Source organism: Typopeltis vanoorti, chromosome 10 (assembly GCF_054136105.1).
Source record: "Typopeltis vanoorti isolate ZY-2024b chromosome 10, IOZ_Tvanoo_1.0, whole genome shotgun sequence".
Taxonomy (NCBI): Eukaryota; Metazoa; Arthropoda; class Arachnida; order Uropygi; family Thelyphonidae; genus Typopeltis; species Typopeltis vanoorti.
In genome coordinates, this window is record NC_143558.1 from 41,394,869 (window position 1) to 41,420,944 (window position 26,076).

General features: G+C 36.6%; 1 protein-coding gene across 4 annotated transcripts in view; it reads left to right on the forward strand.

The window, feature by feature from the left end:
* LOC150102363 (uncharacterized) overlaps positions 1–26,076 on the forward strand; it is a 445,051-nt gene that overhangs the window by 224,371 nt on the left and 194,604 nt on the right. For all 4 annotated transcript variants that reach the window (XM_090398788.1, XM_090398787.1, XM_090398791.1 and 1 more), the window contains exon 13: positions 3,643–3,735. In XM_090398788.1, the coding sequence (XP_090254914.1) occupies positions 3,643–3,735 (93 nt within the window). The remainder of the gene's footprint in view (positions 1–3,642; positions 3,736–26,076) is intronic.

Genomic DNA, 26,076 nt, shown 5'->3' on the forward strand with positions numbered 1-26,076 from the left:
AGGGGTGCCCCTTTTTATGTCTTTGGCTTTTTACTCAGTTCTAGGGCATTACTGAAGTGAGCTCCGAAACGACACGCTATCAAAAATTTTGTTTTTGTGGCTGTAATCTCACACCAAATTGCTTCAAATAAACAGCCACCCTTCCACCAGTCTCCTATTCTTTTTGGCTGCAATTCATCTGCTATCAGCAGCAGTATTCCCCCCACCCCATCCTGTCTTCTCTGAAAATGCTAAACCCTTCACATTCAATCCCTGTAACCACATCATCTGCTGTTAGCCAAGTCTCACTAATGACTATAACTTTTGGAGAGGGTTCACTATCTAATGCCAAAAACTCCTCCCAAATTAGCTCAGTGTAATCAAACGTGCAAAAATTGTGCATAAAGTACATTCATTTATAATACTATTATTTAAAAAAATACAATTATCTTGCAAAGACAAGTCAAAGACTTGTCTTTGCAAGATAATTGTTGCATGAGTGCATTGTGAAAAGGAAGTCCAGCTCCACATAGAGTGCTGTCTACTTTCTTTTATAAATTTCATTATTTGACTTCCCTTTAAATGATTGTTTATGGGTAATTTATATAAATTTACCCTTCATAATGAAGAAGAAATGAAAGAAAACACAAACTGAGTCATGAGCTTAAGATGAAAAGCCAAATGGCTATATTTTCTGGGGAAGTTAGTTAAATTAAGGGGATAAAAATCCCTTATTATTTTACAGCCAGTATGCGAAACTCTTGTGGTCACTTACTCTTGGATTCACCGAAGAACTATCGGCGAATCCAAGTGTAAGTGACCACTTGGTAGTACAACACCAAGGCAACTCGATGCAAAGGTGGAGCAAGATCCCTCACTATCCTTGATATTTTCTCATAATGTGAAAACACAGCTCCTAGGAGATGTAATATTGCTTTACATTATGAGGGGAGGTCACTACCCAGAACCGGTTTCAACCTTTTTCGAGGTCTCATCAGTGAGTAGGTAGACCCAGATGATATCAAAGTTTAAGTGAAAATTAACCAACTTCGCCAGAAAATATAGATGTTTGGCTTTTCATCTTAATTATAATATAATATATATGGGCACACCACTCTGGCATTCGTATAGTGAAGGTATGTAAGTTCTTTTCACTTAAACTTTGATATCATCCAGGTCTACCCACTCACTGATGAGACCTCAAAAAGGTTGAAACCGGTCTGGGTAGTGACCTCTTCTCATAATGTAAAGCAGTATTACATCTCCTAGGAGCTGTGTTTTTACATTATGAGAAAATATCAAGGATGGTGATGGAGCTTGTTCCGCCTTTGCATCAAGTTGCCTTGGTGTTGTACTACCAAGTGGTCACTTACTTGGATTCGCTGATAGTTCTTCGGCATGAAACTCGTAGATCGTAGTTTTCCATCTTAGAGTTTCGCATACTGGCTGTAAAATAATAAGGGATTTTTATCCCCGTAATTTGAGTCATGAGCTGTTTTGTGGCATACATTTTAAACCTACCTTAAAGGAAAGCCTATTTCTTTTAAGTATTGTTGTGTCCCATTCTTGTTTAAATATATATATTTCCCTTATACTTTCCTTTCCTTTATATAGCTTATCCTTTTTCTTCGCGTATCGTCTCTTCCATACTAGAAATCTAAGCTCTTGCTCCTCTTAGTACCCTAAAACATTTATTTTTTAAAGCTGTGCCATTTAGGATATTTAGTTTATAAAGAAATTTAAAACAAGAAGCAATTCCTAAATAAGTCTAGAAGTGAAATAATCATGCAGTCATAACCTTGATCTCGTAACTTAACCCCTCCCACACACACACACGCGCGCGCGCCTAGCTTCGTACGTTATCACAAGCGGTGCGTTGAATGGCAATTTCAGACAACTGATTATTTGATAAGCAAAAGTTTATTAAACTTATAAATACATTATAATACATTAAATTCTAAAAACTCCAATTCAATACTAAATCAATACAATGGTAATAAGTCTAGCAAAATACAAAAATGAAAAATTTCACACTAGCACGTGGGATAAACTTTTATGCCTCCATAAAGACTCTACACACACACAAGATGAAGAGACTTTCCTGTCAATGATTAAGTTGGCTTAAATCTTTTGCTCGCTTAAGCACAATAATTCAATTAAACACAATTGGATTACACACATTAATTTACAAGTTTTGTGGGCTTAGCAATTACGTTGCTACAATGAACCACATTCAATTCTTTTGACCTTTCTCAGTTCAAAGTTAAGGGTAAATCACATATACTAATATCTATATACACTATCGCTGGTTCAGTAATGTTGATAAACTAGTTCCCTCTTTCTCTATACTATCAAGTGAGCTAAAGTCCTAGATCAAGTCTCATTCAAGTCCTTCAAATTGCTTAGTAATATGAACTACAATTACAATCATATTAAATTAACATAAAATCTTTCACAATACCGTTTGATGAAGTCCTTCTAGACGTTACTTGTCTTCGATTCCTGAAGTAATATTCCTTCTGTAGTGGGACACATTTGGGGTACTTCGGATCATGAGGGCCACCTCGGTTACACCATATCAGGCTTCTTCTAAGGAAACACGATCTATCTGCTGTTCTGCAGTCATCAGATTTGCCATGAGGATATCCACAATTTCTTTTCATGATCTCCTTCCTTTAGACCAGGGTTGGATTAGTATACAGCAAATACCTTTCTTCCCAACCATGTGGCGTCCTTTGTTCTCGATGGTAGGAAAACGGGACCTAAAATCCCACTTACTAATATTCCATGTCGTGTCGGATGGAGGGGGGACTCCTGACAGTCACTCAGTAACTTATAAGGTAACCTCCAAATGAAAACTGGCAAAAGACCCTGCGTGTGTGTGTGGGGGGGGGGGTTCCTAACCCTTTTATATTATGACCCTACCGGCACCTCGTGCAAATAAATCCCCCCCCCCCCACATTAGGATATGTTTATCGTAACCTGTTAGGTTGCATCTCCCTGCTGAACTTTCCATCTTTGGTGGGCTGTGTGCACGCAACTGACCTGTGGCAGTGTCTAAATCAGGAACCGTGACCTTGGATTTTACTTCAATTCTAGGTAATCCTGTGAGTCAGCTTTATCAAACTCTATCAGCTCACCCAATTTTTCTAAGAATTAGCATAACTTACAATCTCTTGTTTCAAGTGTATAACAAGCATGCCTTTTACATGCAAAACTTTTATAACTAAGTACTGTAAATTATCTCATTTTTCTAATATTATACAATCAATGTTCTTATACTAGTTAACAGTTATTCTTTTCAATATATTTATTTCATTTATACCTAGATGCAAGCACTATTTTCTCATTAATGTTTCTACTTGTTAAATTGTGATCAAGTAAATTCTCTTATGAAGTTTACAAGGATCACAAATTTAACAGTATAATTGCATGTAATGTATATCGAGAATTGAAGAATGGATTACTTTGTTTTGTCAACACATTTTTTTTTGGTGATCACTTACAACAATATTGATATAAAGTACACCGATAGTTGGGAAAGTAAACTTTTTTTTTTTACTACCTGGCTGGTAGATTTAAGTTTTATTTCTGGAACCTTGTATTTATACATATTAATCAACTGGGAAGTGGATCTAGAATCTGAAATATTGATTTTTGCAGGAAGGAATTTTAAAAGAACTCCAAAACAATGTAGAAGCACAAGAACAAATGTGGAGAGAAAAACTTCAAAACAGAGAGCAGCAATTAAAAGAGGTAATCTTTGTTTATAAAATGGCATGGAATGTTTATGTATTGTATCCTGTCAAAGTTTTACTTTCTTAAATATGTAGAGTGCAAAGTTTGCCTTTTTAAGTTTATCGTAAACGTAAGTTTTTTTTTTTTTTTTTTTTTTTAACCCTATGAGTTCAAATGAAAATTTCCAGCCATGCTATTTTTTCATCAAAAATATTTTGAGAAATTTATACTGCATGCTTTTCATATGGAACTTGACTTCATCTATATGATGAATTGGCTTAATATGTTTTAGACAATCTTGATAGGACTGTAATTTCCAGTTTTATCATATTATCGGTATTTTCCATCAAGTCTCACTCAATAGAAGCAGTTGCTGTCTGACTCTCAATCAGAACTGTATTAACGATTAATGGTATTCTGCATTTACAATCTTCTTCCTAACGTGAGATTTAAATTGACACACCACTCTGTGGGAGTAGTGTTTTGAACAAACATCAGTTGTTGAGCATATGTTTGACAACAATAATCTCTCTCTCTCCTATGCACTGGAAGCAACATCTTCTTCCAGATGCCAATCTAAACATCCACTGCTATAAATTTAACTATCTGCTCACCTTCACTATTTCCACTCTTCAACTGAGAATCTGACAATCTATTTGGTCATGATTACTTTCTCATGATATCCATCTTTGTGGGCAACCATGCACTCCATCATGGATATCACAATGGTGTTACATCCTGAATGACAGCACTTTATTAAAGAAACAATTCATTCAGGATTTAACAAGTCAGAAAAATCAGCTGAGAGAAAAAACTTGTACTCGAGCAGAAGAAATAAAGTACTAACTGTAAATAGAAATAGAATTACCTCCTTTTAATAGAATTGTAATACCATGTAAAGAACTTCGTGTATAAATTAGTATTATATGAAATGCATTAGTATTATATGAAATGTATACAATGAATGGGTAAATTAGATGTAAACATTAGTCCAAAGGTCACGGGCGGACCTGAGGCATTGGCAATCTCGGAAAGTGATACACATTCATTTACCGGAAGACGCTGCTATGATCTCACGATGTGCCGAAGTTGCTGCAGACGAAGAAAGTAGCGGGCGGGAAAAGATCGCAGAAAGGAAAGTAAGAGGGCGCTATCACGGGTAGTAACAGGGTGCTAAAAAGGGGGGGAAGTGAAGGGAGAATAAAAAGGGTTTGTACCCCTTTCTCAAGGCTTTTTTCGCCTGTTTTGCTGGATGATGAGTTGACTTCTCCCGTGGACCGGTAGTTCCTGATATGGTGTTTCTTGGCGATAGTTCGATATCGGAAGGTGCTGAAAGTTCCGACAGAATAATATCATGGACGTATATTATGAACTGGCAGCTAGAAACGAGGATGGTCCAAAACAGATCGAGAATAGTTTAATCTGATGACCATAGTGACCCATCACGTGGACGCAGGCTTATGGAAGTAACGAAAGGTAATTCAAACAAAAAAGGACAGTTCAGACAGACCTGGAGATTCTGCCCCAAGTAATGGTAAAGTACAGATTTTGTTGTATAATTACCTAGTCGGTAAAAGGGAAAGATCATTGTAATGTAATAATCGAGTATGGACAGTATATAAGAACTTTAAGTGATTATTTAGCAGTGGCTAATGTCCATAAGACAAATTGTTTGGAATGATTATAGATGATTGTAACTAGTTTAATATGCAAGACTAACACAGTAGGTAGAATATTGATTAGAAGTGTATAATGTGTATATTATGTGTGTTAAATCTCTAACTCAAAAGAAGGATTTATTGTTCATGCATTAGAGTATTAATCGGCTTGATAAAGTTTGATTTAACATGTCATTGAACTAATTAAAAGTGAGATTGGTCTAAGTGTATATTATGTATTTAGATTCCAATAAATATGTTTTTTTCTTTTATACCTGAGTTTTGCCTGTGATACAAACCAAAACTACCACTCATTAATCTGAACCATAGTGGGGGGGGGGTTGAAAGAAAGGTATAACATGTTGTTATAGAGGTTACAACTGCAAACCAGAATTTACCTAGCCACAGTAGTGCATTTAATTTGAGTTTAAGCACTAAATTTATTCACCTATGTGCACCAAAGGTCTGGAAAAGTCTCCCTGAATAAGTCCCCCTGTATTCTAAGATATTGGCTGGCGCAGCTTTAAAAAATAAATTTTTCAATATCTGAAGAGGAGACGACCCCAGAAAGAAATTAGAGGATTTGTTTCTTTTAGCAAGGAATAATCTTTAACAGTCAGGGTAAGCACGTGAGTAAAATTAGGACTCGACTAGAGATAAAGAATTTGCTTTCGTTATAGAATGAACACGTAAGAAGTGATACAGATATTAGAGTCAGGGAAATTTTATAAGTCTTGTAGTTATTGTAGAGAGGTAAATTCATAAGGAAAGTAAATTATATAAGGAAGAGTAAATATATAACAATGGAAAATACAGTGAATCATGATAGTATATAATAGTATAAAACAAACTTATACACTACCTGCACAACTGTAATTCCTAAAACAGATAGCTGGTTTCCCACATTTCTCTAAGCTATGGTGGAGTTGCACAGCACCCAAACAAACTCAGAAGAAAGTTGGGGATATTTTTTGAAGATACCCAACAACAATAAATCCCATTGCTTTCAAACATTCTTGAGCTTGAAACAAGATTCATCTGGCATCAGAGTCAAAAGCAATCCTGGATCAAATCTACATCCTTTATAAGAACAACAATCAGTGTTAAAGTCTGGGACAAAATCTGGAAAATGAAGGGTAGATATACTACCTACTGTTTCTCTATCCTTGTGCACGATGGTTGCACAATCCAACAATGATTACCAGCATACTTGGAGATTTTTGCTAAAACATCAGCAACATCTTATTCATCCTGTGGCCCTTGCTCCCCCCCCCGAAAAAAAAAGAAAGAAAAATAGAAAATTAACAATTTCAGTTGTTTTTTTTCAAACAGCACTGAAGAATGCAGTAGGCCATTTGCTAAAGTAGAAATGAAAGCTGCTTTGCTTAAATGCTGTCCATCTAGTGGACCAGATAATATCCATTACCTGATCTGTAACCATCATTGATGGATAACTGTTTCATCTTTGCAACAGAATTTTCTGTGATAGCACATTTCTGAATACCTGGCAAAAAGCAATTATAATTGCCTTTCCTAAGCCAAGGAAGGATCCAGAATACCCAAATAACTACCATCCAGTTCCTCTGACCAGCTTCTTGTGCAAAATTCTGGAAAAAATGGTTAACGCTCGTTTTTTATGGTTTCTGGAAAGAAATGAGTTTTTTTTTTTTTTTCCGGAACACAATCTGGCTTTTGAAAATATTTCATTGCTGGTCAGTTCAGGCTGCAGGCATTCATTAGAGTTGCCTTGCTAAATGAGTAAGCATTTAGTATTCTTTGTATTTAGTATTAGCTTTCTTTGATATGGAAAACTATACAACGCTGCTTGGAGATTTGGAATACTGAAAAACCTACATCATTTTGGTCTTAGAGGGAATCTCTCTTCTCTTTTTATCAAAACTTATTATCTAATCAAATCTTTCAAGTGGGAACCGATCTCTCCCAACCATATAATAAAGAGAAGGGAGTCCCACAAGATTCAGTTTTAAATGTCACACTTTTTTGCAATCATAGTTAATGGGATAGCAGAATTATCCCTCCAACAATAGGTAATGCAATCTAGGTTGGATGACTTTACCATTTTCTGTCATTCATGTAGTATGCGAGTCATAGAAAGACAGCTTGGAAATTAAGTTAATTTTCACACCACAAGTCAGTTTGCATGCACTTTTCCACATATGTGGTCTTCTGTTCTATCCCAGAACTCCAACTAGGATGGCCATTAATCCCTTTTGAACAAGAAGCCAAGTTGGGACTATATTTGAGAGCAAACAGAGTTTCTTCCCTCACATACAGCGCTTACAAGATGTGCTGTAAAGCAATGAACATTCTATGCATCTTCTACTGTTTGGGAGAATGATGGTGCTTTGTTTGTAGAGTGTATTGTGATAAGATCACAACTTGATTATGGATCCCAAGTCTATGCTTCTGCCAGGAAGAGTGCACTGTTATGGCTAGACTATTTGCCATCAAGCCATCAGAATTACATCTGGAGCATTTTGCACTTCACCTATTTCTAGTCTGCATGTCAAGGGAAATGAGCCACTTCTGTAACTTAGATGTCAACTATCTCTGCTGTATGCAACAAAAATAAAATCCCTGCCAGACCACCCCACGTTGCCAGGTGTGTTTTGTCCATAATAGGAGAATCTTTACTTTATCCACAAAACCTTTGATTTGTGGATAAAAACTTTCTCCAGTCTCTAGTAAATTGCAGTAGACATCACAGCTTAAACATAACCAAACACACTTCTTCTGTGGCAGTCATTCATATCAACATGTAGCTTTTCTTTCAGCAGGCTACTGAAATTTTCTACTCCTACTATTGTCTATAAGCAAACTTTCAAAGCTCATGGAACTGATTACTCTGATTTTATGCCTATCTACACACAGTTCAAACTCAGAGGACCTAGTGGGACCTTCTGCCATTTTTCTAGACAACATATCTGCACAAATTCCACTAGGGTTTAACAAGTTTACATCAGAGCTATATGCAATACATTTTGCACTAAAATGAATCACATTGCATCACTATGAAGGTGCATAATATATTCAGACTCTGAAAGTTCTCTTCAGACAATCAGTCTAGAGCTACAGGAACATCCTCCAGTGCTCTCTCAAATTCAACACCTCCTCTTTTGGTTATAGAATCCACACTTAGATGTATGCTTCTTTTTGGATTCCAAGATGTTAGGATTAAGAGAAATGAAGCTGCAGATACTATAACCAGGCTAGATGATTTCTTAAACATCCATCATCTGCCTGTACCATACATACATTACCTCTGGGTTATCAAATAAAAGCTTGTCCCAGACACTCATCTTGGAATAGAGGCTAATAATAAGCTTTACTGAATTAAGCCTGAAATTAAATTATAGCAGTCTAGCCCATGCAGGGTTTGAACCAGTGGCATCACGTGTCCATTTCGGTCAGGTGTGCTGTTGTGGCTTATGCAACCTGTGCTACAAAATTCACAGTAGTTTTACATATGATTGCATTTTTATTGATGTATGGAAGTTTTAAGAGTGTATAGCACATTGTAGGATAACTTTTGAACGCTTTAATTTATCAAGTAATTGTAACCAAATCTGCACAGAGTGGGGACAATGTCCTTTTTTTAAGATACCGGATATTAGAAAATAATGATGAAGGAGCATACTTTATTTGGTTGGTATATTTGAATTATTCAAAGGTATAAAATTTGGAAGAGGAGGACAAAGCTTACCTCCTTTGACTACAAAACTGTTTCCCATTGTAAATATAGGCAAAAAAGTTACAAATTTATCGAAAATTATATATTATAAACTTATCTATATTATATATAAAAACTTGCCTACCATGTCAGTTTACACTTCATGCGCGCAAAATAGATGAAACTCAGCAAACAAAAACAGCAACTCGTGACAAATGACTACATTCAGTTGGATTGGTTGACACAATAACCAATCACATGGTGTGCTGTCATGGCTTATGCAACCTGTGCTACAAAATTCAAGGTGCTATTTGTCTCAGAGCTCACCCTGCCTCATCTTCTGAGTGGTTTAAAACTACTAGAATGCTAAGAATGTGACCTGCTTCGCCATCTGTACATCTTTTCAAAGGACTTAAAGGTGTATGTATTTTTGAATGTCCACCATTGCTGTTTAGTGACTGAGCACGGCACACTTAGCACACCCTGAATATTCGCCCCTGGTTTGAACAGAGTAAGTTGTTCTTCTTGCTCAACTCCACATATGTCATAGTCATCTTACACACTCCTCCCTATTCAGGAACAATGCAAGACTATCTGGTATTCATATTTTAATTGCTTGTGCTCATTTCAGCAATGATTGCAGTCATTATTTTAGACAACTTCATAATCTGTTTAAACCCTATGCACTCTGGCAGATTTTATCAGACTCATTGAGTGATATCCTTGTTTTTAAATGTTTACAGAGCCTTAAGTTATATTCATTAACTTATATGTTTGCTTTTAAAAACCTGGTTTATATATGTATGTTTTATAAATTTTAATACTTTTTATACTTTTTTTAATATCTATTTTATTCCCATCTTTTGCATTTATTTTTCTACACTGATTTTTGTTTGTTCATGTTATTTTACTTATTACCTAATATACTTCTATGAAATGCTTCATTAATTATTGTTATTTTTATTTATTGTTATTATTATTTTTATATACAGATTTTAGACCTTTACATGCTGCTTATTTATAGATGTTCTTGTGCTATTAACCACGCTACCGGCCAAGACGTCTATAGACGTCAAAGTTATCATGGATGCGAAGTGCATATTAAGATGTACTACCATTAATATTACATTGAAATATATGATGGATACGAAGCGTATACGGATACGTATTTCATCCATAATGGTGGGTAAGGTGGTTAAACCCAAAACAAACAAGCATTTGAAGAGCTACATATTTTTTCATGTGATGGTTCTTGGACAAAACACTAAGTTGGGACTCATATTTAAGAGCAAAACTGCAGCAGCAAATGTTTTTAGCTGCTGCAGTTTTGGAGATGTGTGTATAGAATTGATCAAAAGTTAATCTTCTTCTTCTTCTACAGCTTCTCCCACTTAAGTGGGGTCACTGTTTGTTATGAGTCTCCTCCACACTTTCCTGTCTTGGGCTGTCACCACATCCAAGTTCTTCATCTTCAAGTCCTCTTCTACCAGCTCCCTCCATCTCTTCTTTGGCCGCCCACACTTCCGCCTTCCTTGCACATCCATCTGCATGACCCTTCTTCCCACATATTCGTCCTGAAAGTTCGTAACTTTCACTGTTCCCCTGACATAGTCATTTCTCAGATGATCCTTTCTGGTCACACCGCACATCCACCTGAGCATTCTCATCTCTGCTACTTCCATCCTGCTGATGTTATTTTTCCTCAGGGCCACAGTTTCTATAGCATATGTCATAGCTGGCCTCACTACTGTCCTATAAATTTTGCCTTTCAGATTGATCGGCACCCTCTTATCGCATAACACTCCAGCCATCTCCCTCCAGTTCCTCCAACCCGCTTTTATCCTGCATCCCACTTCCTTCTCAGCTCCTCCATCTTCTTCCACTATTGAACCAAGTATCTAAAGTCTCTCACCTTCCTGATGACATTTCCTTCCAGCTCCAGATCTGTCTCCTGGCCACCGTCCACTGCGCAACACATATACTCTGTCTTACTTCTGCTCAGTCTCATACCTCTCTCTTCCAGTACTTTTCTCCATCTTTCCAGTTTAGTTTCCACTTCTTCTCTTGAATCTACACACAGCAAGATGTCATCTGCATACAACATTGTCCAAGGTGCATCTTTTCTCATCTCCTCTGTTACCACCTCCATCACAATATTAAACAGAAATGGACTTAATGCTGACCCTTGATGCAAGCCAACTGTTACTTGAAAACTTTCTGTCTGTCCCAAACAGGTCCGAACACTTGTCTTCACATTTCTGTACATTTCCCGCACCAACCTGACATATTTCTCTGGCACCTTCTTCTTCCTCAGACACCTCCAGACTTCTTGCCTTGGCACTCTATCGTATGCTTTCTGCAGATCAATAAATACCAGATGTAGCTCCCTTTGTTTCTCTCGATATTTTTCCATCATCTGTTGTAACCCAAAGATAGCATCTGTTGTTGATCTACCAGGCATGAAGCCAAATTGTTCCTTTGCAATCTCCACCTCCTCCCTCAATCTACCATCAAGAACCCTTTCTAAGATCTTCATTGTGTGGGACATCAATTTTATTCCTCTGTAATTTTTACAGTCTTGTGCATCTCCTTTACCCTTGTAGATGGGAACAACAGTACTCTCCCTCCATTCCTCGGGTATATTTTCCTGTTGGCAAACTTTCATGAACAGGTCCCACAGCAGGTCAATTCCCTCTTCCTCCAGTGCCTTCCATGCCTCCACTGGAATTCTGTCGGGGCCCACTGCTTTTCCATTCCTCATCCTCTTCATGGCCTCCGTCACTTCCATTCTACTGATGTTCTGCACCATCCCCTCAGAAGGCTGCCCATCTCCTCTGTGAGTCCTTGCATTTTCCTCATTCAAAAGTCCCTCAAAGTATATTTTCCATCTGTTTCTTATGTCCACATCCCTCCATAATACTCTTCCTTCAGCATCTTTGATCTGCCTCACATGTAAGATGTCCTTAGCTGCTTTAAATCTACATTTTGCTAGTTAGTAAATTTTTCTCTGTCCTTCCTTTGTTTCTAATTGATCATACAGATCTTGATATGCCATGGCCTTCGCATGTGCCACAACTCTCTTGGCTTCTTGCTTTCTCTCTTTGTACACTTCTCTGTCCTCTTCCACTCTTGACTCATCCCACTTCTGCTTTGCCTTCCTCTTAGCTGTCACTGCCACTTGTACATCATTATTCCACCACCAACCCTCCTTCTGCTCTCTAATCTTTCCAGATGTCTCACCAAGCACCTCGATTGCACAGCTCAGGATTACTTTTGAATTATGTTTCCACCAATCTTGTACACTTTCCAGTCCATCTGAAATCCTCTCTAACACTCTCTCCCTAAAACGATTCCTCACACTCTCCTCTTTAAAACGAAACCACTTAATTGCCTTCATCCCATGGCAACCAGAAGTTCTTATCTTCGATCTTATTTTAAAGTCTGCGCACAGCAGTCGGTGTTGTTGTGCTACTTGATATGTTGGAATTACTTTACAATTTGTCACAACCTTAAGATGTTATCTTCTAGTCAAAATGTAGTCAATTTGTGAGCTGTTGTTACCACTTCTAAATGTTATCAAATGTTCTTCCCTCTTGAAGAAAAATGAGTTCACAATTGCCAGATCAAACGCTACTACAAAGTCCACAACCCTCTCTCCTTCCTGGTTCATCATTCCCACTCCGTGGCCACCATGCACCCTTTCACAGTCTCTATTCTGTCTTCCTATGTGACCGTTCAAGTCTCCTCCGACAATCACATCTCATTTTCTTCCAATTCCCTCATTTCTTCATCTAACACGTTCCAGAACTCATCTTTTTCCTCTGCTGTACAACCAACTTGCGGGGCATATACACATAATACGACCACCCGCTCTTCTCCAAGACCCAATTTCATTCGCATGATCCTGTCGTTCCTTCTACCCACGTCCAGTACTTCACCCTTCATTCTACCACACACCACAATTCCTACACCATTTCTTCCCTCGTTATTCGCTCCAGAGTAGAACAATTTATATCCATCTCCCAGTTCCTTTGCCTTTCCCCCTTTTCACCTTGTCTCCTGCACACATAAAATGTCCAACTTCCTCTTCCTCATCATGTCTGCCACCTCTCTTCCCCTTCTAGTCATGCTTCCAACATTCAGTGTTCCCACTCGCAACATCCTCTCCACCTGCTGGGCTCGCTTCTTTAACCGCACCCGCCCTTGATGCGGTAGCCTTCATCCACTTCTCACAGCTGTAGGGCGATGTGGCTGCGCGTCGCTTAAGGGGTACGCCCTAGCCCTTATATCATTTTCTCTTCAACTCATAATCATAGTTTGAGTTGGCACTGAAGTTTTCGGACTGGATGCCCTTCCTGACATCAACCTTCGCATTTATCCGGGCTTGGGACCGGCACCTATTGAGGCTAGCTTGCCTCCTTCGGTGGCTGCATAAGACAAAATGACTTAGCAAGATAGGAAAGACTCACCCCTAGCCCTCGAATACTCTAATAGCATCAGGGGGAAGGAGCAAGGAGAGGAGAAAGAAGCAAAGAAAGAAGAGGAGGGACCAGTCTACAGAATAATATAACATATATATATTACATGAAGTAAGGCATGGTCCAGCATCAGGTACCTCGGGTTTGCCATGCCCGTACTCACTAAAGTGAGCCCTTGAGGAAAATTGATCAAAAGTTAATATTTCAATAATTCTTCCTGTAACATAGTGATGGCAGTGCTGATTTTTGCCAGCTGCAGGTGCTGATAATCTGTTCATGAATTAATGTTTTTCTCACTCACATGTAAATACACTTGGCTTTCACTGAATGAATTCAGCAAAAGAATGTTTGAATTTTTAACAGATTGGGATGATATTAATGTTCTGGCATCTTTTTTAGGAAGGCAATTCTGTTGAGTTTGCTGTGATATTTCACTTACCTAATTAATGTGCTTTATGAATGATGGCTCCATGTAGAATTTGTATATGTATAGGAAGACCTAGTAGTTGTTGGTTATTCATAGCTGTACTTCATGGTATAAACATCAGAAGAAGAAATCGTAATTTAAATATTAAACTTGCTAATATTTCATTGATTTTTCTAACCATCATCAAAGCACAAATTACAACTGTAAGTGCTGTGTGTCACCACCACACAGCATGGAATTGTGTGGTGGTGACACACAGCACTTACAGTTGTAATTTGTGCTTAGATGATGGTTAGAAAAATCAATGAAATATTAGCAAGTTTAATATTTAAATTATGATTTCTTCTTCTGATGAAATTTGTATGGAAACAGTTCAAATTGTAACCAAAAAGGAACTAATGTACTAATAAGATGCACACTATGGGGTGGATAATAATGAAGTTAATTTGGAGAAATTTGTGCTATTGTCGTCTTAGGAATGTCCCTCTTCCAGATCTTTGACAAATTAACATAACCATAAGTGATGTGGGCAAATATCAGAATGGGGAACTGGACAATGAGACTTAATTGTGCCTATAGTCCCAAAGAAGGTTCTACTAATATAGAAGTGGAGGAATTTTTGGAGGATTTAGATAAAGCAAATGACACAATGAAAAATGAAAAGTTGGTCCTTATGGTGGATTTAAATAGCAAAGTAGGAAGTGATTATCAGATATACAAAAATATATTGGGAAAATTTAGAGGAGAGAGCAAAGTTAATAATAATGGCAAATACCTGTTGGATTTCTGCTCAGGATATGGATGGGTTATTACTAACACAATGTTCCAACATCATCATGCATATCATGGCATGTTCCAGACTTAGAAGTCATCGTTTAAGAGGACTTCCTGGTTTTCTTTTTCCTAACACAATGTTCCAGCATTGTATTAGTAATAACACAATGTTGGAACTGCACAAATTCACATGGAGAGAAGAGGCAAGGAATAAGCAAAGTCTCATCGATTATGTTATTGTTGATAGTGATGTTTTCTCACTGGTGCAGAACAAAATTGAATTTCATATTGAAATTCGATTTTATTCGATTCGTGCCAACCTAGCAGAGAACACCTGTTTTGCTAATCTTTCCTTGCCCATTCTGTTTAAGTGACCATACCTCCTGAGATTAGCTCTGCTAACACATTCCTGGATGCTGACAATGTCAAATTCTTTCCTAATATCCTTGTTTTTAATATGATATTGGCATTGATGCCATCCGTTCATGCCTCTAATCTTTCTCAGGGCTCTCATATCTGCAGTCTCTAGGCTTTGGTCAAGTGTTTTACTTCTGACCCAGCTCTCAGATCCATAAGTTAAAAGCGATTTGAACACCATCTTGTATACAGCTAATTTAGTGTTCCGACTAATTTCTCTCTTATTCCATATGAATTTATTCAATTGACTTCCTACCATACCAACTTTGTTGATTCTGTTGTCTATTTCCATATTTAATTTACCATCATCAGTAAAAATCGTGTCTAAGTAGCTGAAATGTTTTACTTGTTCCACAGGTTCCCCATTCACAACAGAGTTGACATTTTCAACAATTCTACCTATTTTCATTGTCTTTTTAATGCTGACCTTCATGCCATATCTATTACAACAGTTTTTCAATTTAGTCAGGGAATCTTGCAAATTTGTAGTGGATTTATTTGGAAGTATAACATCGTCTGCATAAAGCAAAGAGCTGACATTAACATCTCCAATTCTGATATCATGTTTAATACCACTTTCCTTCATAGTGTGATTCATATAGATAATGAATAACAGAGGGGTATAATGTACATCCTTGTCTCAAACTAGATTTAACATTAAACCATCCTCCTGTACTTCCTTCAATTCTAACTGCTGATTTACAACTCAAATAAAGACTAATGCCCCAGTGACACCATATAACTGTAGCGTAATGAATAGCTTCTCTCTTGGCACCTTGTCATATGCCTTTTCCATATCAACAAAACTTAAATACAGATCTTTGTTATATTCCCATGCTTTCTCAACTATTTGTCATAAAGTGAAGATCTGATCTTGACAGCCTCTATTTGGCCTGAATCCAGCTTGTTCTTCACCAAGCTTTTCTTCCACAATTCTCTCAACCGTTTATCTCAAGTATACTTGCATAGATCTTGCCAGGAACAATCAGTTGGGAAATACCTCTGTAATTCTCACATTCAGTTTTATTTCCCTTTTTATATATGGGTACTATTAGAGCTCTACTCCAATCATCGGGAATTCGGCCCTCTGTCCAGGCCATCTGAACTATGCAGTGCAGCCACTGTAAGACTTTTATGCCACCATACTTCAGCATTTCTGGTGGAATATCATCTACTCCTGCTGCCTTTCCACATTTCAAACCTTTGGTGGCTTTATTTACTTCAAGCATGGATATGTATTTTTGACTGTATGCCTGTTGAGTGTTTTTTACCACTGTGCTATCACTGCATGTTTCATTTAGCAATTTTTTGAAGTAATTACTCCATACTTAAAGGATATCTTTTTCTCCCATTTTCATGTCACTTTTTATCATCTCTAACTCCTTTTACAGCTCTCTTTCCTCCATTTCTAAGCTTCTTCAATAACCTCGAGAATATTTTGCTACCTTCTTCATATTTATTTTCTATGTTCTTGCCAAGACTTTTGTTTAGCTAGTTTTACACAGTGTTTAGCTTTCTTACATTTGTTTCTGTATTCTCTCAGAGCACAATCTGACTTATTTGCCAGGAACTTTTGATATGCTTTCTTCTTTTCCTTCACTGCCTCTTTAGCTTCCTGTGTCGACCATGGTGTTCTGATTTTTCTATCCTTGCAGACAACCTCACCACATGCCTCTTTGGCTGAATCAGTCAAGGATTTCTTCAAGGCTTGCCACTGAATCTCTAAAGTTTGGTTCCTGTTCTCGAACGCTTTAATTTTTTCTTCAATAATCTTTGTGTATTTTAGTCTACAGTTCACATCTGAGAGCTGCTCATCTTTTATTCGCTTTAAAACTTTCTTATATGTTGTTATTCTTTTCAATATGAAATTCAATTTTGTCTTGCTCAAGACTAAATAGTGATCATTTCCAATTTCAAATCCTCTGTACACTCTGGTGTCCTGCACCAGGGAGAAAACATCACTATCAACAATAACATAGTCAATGAGACTTTTCTTATTCCTCGACTCTTCTCTCCATGTGAATTTGTGTACATTTTTATGTTGGAACATGGTGTTAGTAATAACCAGTCCATGTCCTGAGCAGAAATCCAACAGGTATTTGCCATTATTATTAGCTTTGTTCTTTTCTCCAAATTTTTTCCAAAATATTTTTGCATGTCTGACAATCATTTCCTACTCTGCTATTTACATCCCCAACAAGGACCAACTTTTCTCTTTTCATTGAAGCTTGTGTCAGTTGCTTTCTCTAAAGCCTCAAAAAATTCCTTCACTTCTACCTTAGTAGAACCTTCTGTGGGACCATACGTGCAAATGAGTCTCATTGTCCAGTTCCCCATTCTGATATTTGCCCACATAACTCTACTTGAGACTGCTTGCCATTCAATAAGATTAGCCTCGTATTTAGTGTTGAATACTATGGCTAATCCTACTTTTCCTTGATTGTCATTGCCTGAATATAACATTTTGTATTTATTGCTCAGAAAGATCTCCCCAGTTTTTGTCTTTTTTGTTTCAGTCACCCTTATTATGTCGATCTGGTATATATAATTCCTCAGCTAGCTTCATTTCTTTGCCATTCAGGCTTCTTATGTTGATAGTACTGATCTTTAACTCTGGTGATGTTGAGTTGGGGTGTGTTTTCAGATTTATTTCAGTAGGTGACTTTTCGCTGTTCACCCTGGTTCCCTGGCGAAAACAACGGGGGCTCTTGTTTAACCGAGCAACGCCCCAGCCGGCATGAAATTTTGTCATGTTGTACCATCATTTTGTATTTCGGTTTTAGCCAATAAGAATACAATTTAGTCTGCTAAATCCGAAATTGCCAGTCCATCCTCATTCGTTCAGTATCCAGATAGATACCCAACAGGGTGTACCACGAGAAGGTGAGGATTGGACATTAGGTCAGAAGCCCTGGTCAGTTCTTCGCATTCCTTTAAAGGCTGCGGACCTTGAGGCACCCATCTTTGTGAGAACATAGAAAATAAATATCAAGAACTTGGCAAGATATTCTGGAGGTTGGTGAAGAAGCTCAGAAATGGAGGAAAGAGTGCTGTAAAAGGAATTAAAGACAATAAAGATGACATGAAAACTGGTAAAAAAAAAAAAAAAAATTCTTGAAGTATTGCTCTCATAATTACTTTGAAAAATTTCCAAATGAAACAGTCAGTGACAGCACAGTGGTAAAAGACCCTAACTAGGCATCCAATCAGGAATACATATCCATACTTGAAGTAGAAAAAAGCCATCAAAAGCCTGAATTGTGGAAAAGCAGCTATAGTAGATAATATTCAACCAGTAATGTTCAAGTATGGAGGTATAAAATTTTCACCCTGGCTGCACTGCATAGTTCAGAGGGACGAATTCCAGATGATATTGGAGTAGAGCTCTCATAGTACCCATTTATAAAAAGTGAAATAAAACTGAATATGAGAATTACAGAGGTATTTCTCTACTGAATATTCTTAATAAGATTTATGCTAGTATACTTGAGAAACTGTTGAGAAGGGTTGTGGAAGAAAAGCTTGGTGAAGAACAACCTGGATTCAGGCCAAATAGAGGTTGTCAGGATCAGATTTTTACTTTACACGAAATAGTTCAGATATCATGGGAATATAACAAAGATCTGTATTTAAGTTTTGTAGATCTGGAAAAGGCATATGACAAGGTGCCAAGAGAGAAGCTATTCAAAACGCTATGGTTGTCAGTGAGACGTTATATCAAGCAATACTTAGTCTTTGAGTTATAAGTCAGCAGTTTGAATTGAAAGAAATACAGGAAGATGGTTTAATGTTAAATCTGATATCACACAAGGATGTACATTATATGTATGGATCACATTTATGAAGGAAAGTGGTATTAAACCTTATATCAAAATTGTAAATGTTAATCTCAGCTCTTTACTTTATGCAGATGATGTTATACTTCTAAATAAATCCGCTACAAGTTTGCAAGATTCCCTGACTAAATTGAATAACTGTTGTAATAGATATAGTATGAAGGTCAGCAATAACAAGGCAAAGACAATGATAATAGGCAGAATCATTGAAAATATCAATGGCATTGTGAATGGACAACTTATAGACCATGTAATACATTTCAGCTACTGCTATGATTTTTAGTGAAGATGGTAAATTAAATATGGAAATATGCAACAGAATCAACAAAGCTGGTATGGTAGGAAGTCAACTGAATAAATTTATATGGAATAAGAGAGAAATTAGTCAAATGGCTAAATTAGCTGTATACAAGACAGAGTGCAAACCAATTTTAACTTACAAATCTGAGAGCTAGGTTAGAAATAAAGGACTACACTTGACAGGACTACAGACCACAGACATGATAGTCCTGAGAAAGACTAGGGGCATGAACAGATGGCGTCAATGGCAATATCATATTAAAAATGAGGATTTAGGAAAGAATTTCACATTGTTAGCATCCAGGAATGTGTTAGCAGAGCTAATCTCAGGTGGTATGATCACTTAAACAGAATAGGAGAGGAAAGATTAACAAAACAAGTGTCTTCGCCAGGTTGGCATGAAAATGACCCAGAGGAAGACCAAGGTATAGTTGGATTGATATGGTAAAAAGTGCCTTAGAAGACAGAAATATAAGATCTGATAAGGCTTAAATCTTGACAGGTAACAGATTGATTTGGAGGAAAATTGTAGATAGGTAGTTAGTGATGATGTAAATTTTTCATGTATTACTCTCATATCCTCTACGCCCTTTGAGGGTACATGTTAGGAATTTTATGATGATGATGATTATTTTTGAAGTTAGTGGAGTACCTCAGTTGATGCTGAGGCACTCTAGTTGATTCTGAAAATAGTCTTTCAGTTCTGTAACTGTTGAAAATTTATTTATCACTAGGTTAGACTATAATAGATTTAGTTTAATCCTTTATCCCAGTGAGAGCAAACAAAGTTTGCGCCTGAAAATATCTTCAGGACTAAATATAGTGTTGTACTATCTTATCCAGTAAGTAGTACAACACCAAGGCAACTCGTGGCAAAGGTGGAGCAAGCTACCAGGGTCTTCTAAACCCAGTGTCTCCCATAATGCAAAACACATTTCCTATGTGGATATGTATACTGTTATGCATTAAAGGGATTGGCCATCTACCCAGACTAGTTTCGACCTTTATTGAGGTCTCTTCAGTGGGAGCCAGGCCCAGAGCTGGAGATACCAAGCAGAAGCAGTAGCAAGTCATCTGTGCCTATGGGAGTTGCCAAAAGGTTTATCACCTTTTTTAAAAATTACTCTGGATTTAGAGAAAGATGTTGAAAATTTATTTATCACTAGGTTAGACTATAATAGATTTAGTTTAATCCTTTATCCCAGTGAGAGCAAACAAAGTTTGCGCCTGAAAATATCTTCAGGACTAAATATAGTGTTGTACTATCTTATCCAGTAAGTAGTACAACACCAAGGCAACTCGTGGCAAAGGTGGAGCAAGCTACCAGGGTCTTCTAAACCCAGTGTCTCCCATAATGCAAAACACATTTCCTATGTGGATATGTATACTGTTATGCATTAAAGGGATTGGCCATCTACCCAGACTAGTTTCGACCTTTATTGAGGTCTCTTCAGTGGGAGCCAGGCCCAGCTCTGGGCCTGGCTCCCACTGAAGAGACCTCAATAAAGGTCGAAACTAGTCTGGGTAGATGGCCAATCCCTTTAATGCATAACAGTATACATATCCACATAGGAAATGTGTTTTGCATTATGGGAGACACTGGGTTTAGAAGACCCTGGTAGCTTGCTCCACCTTTGCCACGAGTTGCCTTGGTGTTGTACTACTTACTGGATAAGATAGTACAACACTATATTTAGTCCTGAAGATATTTTCAGGCGCAAACTTTGTTTGCTCTCACTGGGATAAAGGATTAAACTAAATCTATTATAGTCTAACCTAGTGATAAATAAATTTTCAACATCTTTCTCTAAATCCAGAGTAATTTTTAAAAAAGGTGATAAACCTTTTGGCAACTCCCATAGGCACAGATGACTTGCTACTGCTTCTGCTTGGTATCTCCAGCTCTGGGCCTGGCTCCCACTGAAGAGACCTCAATAAAGGTCGAAACTAGTCTGGGTAGATGGCCAATCCCTTTAATGCATAACAGTATACATATCCACATAGGAAATGTGTTTTGCATTATGGGAGACACTGGGTTTAGAAGACCCTGGTAGCTTGCTCCACCTTTGCCACGAGTTGCCTTGGTGTTGTACTACTTACTGGATAAGATAGTACAACACTATATTTAGTCCTGAAGATATTTTCAGGCGCAAACTTTGTTTGCTCTCACTGGGATAAAGGATTAAACTAAATCTATTATAGTTCTGTAACTGTTGCACAGCTGTCTTTCTTCATTTAACCATTTGTGAAGGTATACTAGGACATGTTCTGCCACTCGAGTCTTGACTTCACATAGAATTAGTATTAACTGCCCTTTTCACATTCATGAATGATCAGTTATATCAGAGCTGACTAAAAAATCTTCGTTGTTAAGTGTTGACATTTCTTATTTTATTTATGAAATGTTGAATTTTTTATATAAGGAATGAGCTACCAATTCCTTGAATTCAAGGATGTCAATTCCTTCCACTATCTGCCACTGTAGTGTGTTATTTTTATGTATTTTAGGAAGACGGCAAATTTTATATATGCAGCACACTGCGGTTAACAGCTCCTTAATGGTTTCTTTCAGCCACATGATATAGATTTAAGTAAATTTGTTGTTTTCTTTTTAATTTAGTTTGTTGGATTGCAATTGGCCATTTGGTATGCACTGTTGCCAGATACCAGTGGGTTCATTTTTCAGAGTAAACTTTTTCTCAAAATAAATAACATTACCTTTGTTGACTTTGATAATAATGATGTCTTTGTTAGTTTTAAAACTTAGATTATGATTTAGGGGTTTAATATTATATGTTAGATTATTCTTTTGACTTAAGAGACCATTCATTTTAAGATCCAATTAATGCTTGTTTTTTTCTCTTTTTCCCACAATAGATAGTGTCAATTAGGACTTTAGTTTTTGTTGTCCATTACAATTTTTAAACTGGTCCCACTGTTAACTAAATAGTGCTGTTTCGACTGTGACAAATGGTTTTTGTGCTTTGAAGCTGCTGGATATAATACGAGCAAAATATCAGCAAATATGTTAATTATTATTTTTTTATTATTCTCATGTTGTGAATCAATACCATTAATAAACTCCAAAGTTAAAAATTAAAGTAGAAAACCAAATTATAGAACAAGTCATTTGGAACAAGCCAAGTTGTCAACCTATCTATCCATAACTTGAACAATGAGGATTTGCTTCTTAATAAAGGCCTAAACTATGACACTGCATCAAGGTCAGTCAACAAATTAGATTTTATCTACTATATTGAAAGAGGTCTAAAATTCCATACCACCATAGCCAATAAAATATGGTTGGAAACATCTTGCATATTAACTGAGGTCTGATATTTCTGTGTTTTTGTAGCTGTTCCTTGGACTCATGGTATAGAGACCACATATTTAATAATGAGAACTAGTTTCATTAAACTAACAATAACACTTCATAAGTTTCATAAGTCAGACTTACACCACCAAAGGCACAAGATCTTGAATTAATAATAATAAAATCTAGAGAGAATTATTACACATTCAATATTTTTCACAAACTTCAACAGTCTAGTACACAGAGTGGAAAAACACATGCATAAGACTGGTGAAGTTTGTGAAATATATTAAATGTGTAATTATTCTTTCTGGATTTTTTTAATCAATTAATAGATGACCTCACTCCTGATGATATAAGTTTTTCTTCAAAAGTCTCCATAAAGAAGTTGGCCAGGAATGGAGAGAATGGAATATTTCTCCTGAAATAGCCTCAGTTCATGGTGAACTGAAATAGCGTTGAGATATCGGGAGGAAATTTGGATTGAATGAGGTCTAAGGTATCTTTAAGTGGGACAATTGAATAAGGTGGAGACATCAAAACTGACCATTATGTCAGTGTGTTGAATTGCGAGGTTTTCTATACTGGCTTTAAAGTGGACTGAGTTTTTTGTTTGTGAAGGTGTGTTGTCAGTATATTGTGTGAGTGCTTTGGCTAAATGTTTGGCTAATTTATATGTGGGGGAATCAGTGCCATCCATAATGGGATGTAATGGTACATTTTGCTTATGGATTTTTGGTAGTTCTTATGTCTGGGACAGGGGAGGGGGTCTAGAGTCAAAAGATTTTAGTCTGTTAATCACTTCTACGGGCCAAGAAGTAACCATCTTAAGGAGCCTATGGAGTGTACTGGTGGGATCATATTCTATAGGGAGGTAGGTAGACTGATCTAAAAGTAAAGAGACAAGAGCTTGCTTCTTTACAGCAATCCCTTGATTGCACCTCCGATTAGTGCATTTTTTTTCTATACCCAAATTCAATTAGTGCACCTATATACGTCTTAAAAATAAATGTTACAGATTTTAAAAATTTTATATCTATGCATTTTTTATGGCTAACTATTTTAAAAAATCACTCACCAGGATGAAATAATTTAGTTACCAATTAAAAACATTTTACAAAGTTATTTTTTAATTGCATACTACACTATTTCCATGTACACTGTGTTCCAAATTTACTGCCAAAATTTATGTTGTCTGCTAATTACATAGCATTCAATGATCATATCTCGTGCCTCCTTTGCAATTGTTTTACTTTTTTTATTTTCAAGTATTTTCCCAACCTTTCATCGTGAGTAAAAGAATTAGTGAGCAAAAAAGTGGATGTGTGAAAATCATTTGAAAAGTAATCTCATTGGAAGAAAAACTTTAAATAATAAAGAAAAATGAACAAGGCAAGTCCAGAGCAAAGATAGTACAAGAACACAAAAATGGGTGAATCAACTATAAGAGCAATTTTAAGCAAAGCTACTGAATACAAAGAGAAAGGTAAGGCTGCTTCAAGTTCATCATGCATGCAGACCACTTGAAATCAAAGTATTATAATGATTGAATTAGAGATATTTCTTTCTACATGGATTGAAGATTGTAACCAAAAACGGATCCTGCTAAGCACTGACCTTGTTAAATCCAAAAGCATTAAGTGTCTTTGCAATCTTGAAAGAAAGGGCTATCAAAGAAAGAAAAGAAGAAGAATTCCATGCTAGTGCTGGGTGGTTTGAGCATTTCAAAAAAGAAGGCAAATATCCTACATAATGTTCTAATCAACAGGTGAAGCTGCATGTGCAGATAAGGAGGTGGCTGCAAATTATCCTGAAATTTTGAAGAAATTGTGGACGAGGGGAGCATTGTGACCAACAAATATTTAATGTCGATGAAACCTGCCTTTTTGCAAGCGAATGCCTTCCAAGACTTTTCTGGCCAAATCAGAGAAATCAAATAAAATGTATCTACAAGGTATCTTGTACGATCATAAAATGTGATACATAAAATATACGTTTCTTGTACATATATTTTATTAGTATCTACACATAAACAAATGTATAATCAAATGTGTAGATAGGATTGTGTTTGTCACACATGTTGAATTGGATTTAAACGGTATTGATGCGAACACAGATTGATAAGAAAATAACTATTTATTAACTTAAAAGCTAATATATTGCTGGTATTATATCTAGCATCTTCAGAGCACACAAAGTTTGTTACAAATGCGAGACAACCACAATTCGGTGTAAAAGTGGGGCTAGTATAAGTAATTGCAGCGTGCAACACAAGACTAAAGTCCTAATACGACGCCACCTAAGTTTAAAAAAAAAAAAAACAGTAGTCCCAAGTTTTGAAAAAAATAAAATTAAAATAAATAAATATTAATTTGGTCTTAGGATGACTGTCTCCCAAATCTTTGGTATATTTATACAGCCATACTTGTTAAGGTTTGTAGTATGTTTTATGGCTTCTGTTGATTCCAGGAACAATCTCTCTGACTTGTAGAAGCTTCTGTGCAATACTTTTGTTTTTTTCCAATTGATCCTGTGTGCTGGAGTGTCCAAAGAATGGTCTGCCAGACCGGACTTGCCATAGCAAAAGTGCTAGATATATTTTTTGTGTTCGCTGAGGCAGATACAATTCTTCTTGTCTGTCTATAGTAGGCTCTATGACAAGAACAGGGCACTTCATAGACTCCCGGATGTGATAAAAGAGTGAATCTGTCCTTAGACGAACAGATAAGTGTTGCTTCAAGGACTACTATTTTGGACTACTATATTTTTTTCAAAACTTTGGACTACTGTTTTTTTTTTTTTAACTTAGATGGTGCCATATTAGGACTTTAGTCTTGTGTTGCACACTGCAATTACTTATACTAGCCCCACTGTTACACTGAATTGTGGTTGTCTCGCATTTGTAACAAACTTTGTTTGTGTGCTCTGAAGATGCTGGATATAATACCAGCGAAATATTAGCTTTCAAATTAATATATAGTTATTTTCTTATCAATCTGTGTTTGTATCAATACCTTTTATATCCAATTCAATAAATGTATAATCAAATTTGTTTGAATAAATTAATTCTTTATAAAAATTTAAAAACATCATGCAATTAGTGTGAGTGCCTGTTTGCACATATCATTTTTTTGTGTTCCCTGAAGATGGCAATGTAACATTGTCACAATATAGGCAGTTATTAAAGTTTTAATAATAATTTAGCTTATGTTATCATTTCATAAAAATTTGGAAGTAAGTAGTACCTTGAATATATAGATAGTCTATTTTTGTACAGATTCTTTATCATTATAACTATGAATACCTGTTATAACCTGTGTCATGGTGCAGTATATGGTCTTAGCTGTCCTTGTGCTGTAAAAATGCAAATCAATCAATTCATGGTCCTTCTCAACTCTGTCCTATCATACAACAGAGAAAACTTCATCTTTTCTTCCTTACGCTTGATTTTCGCTACCTACTTTC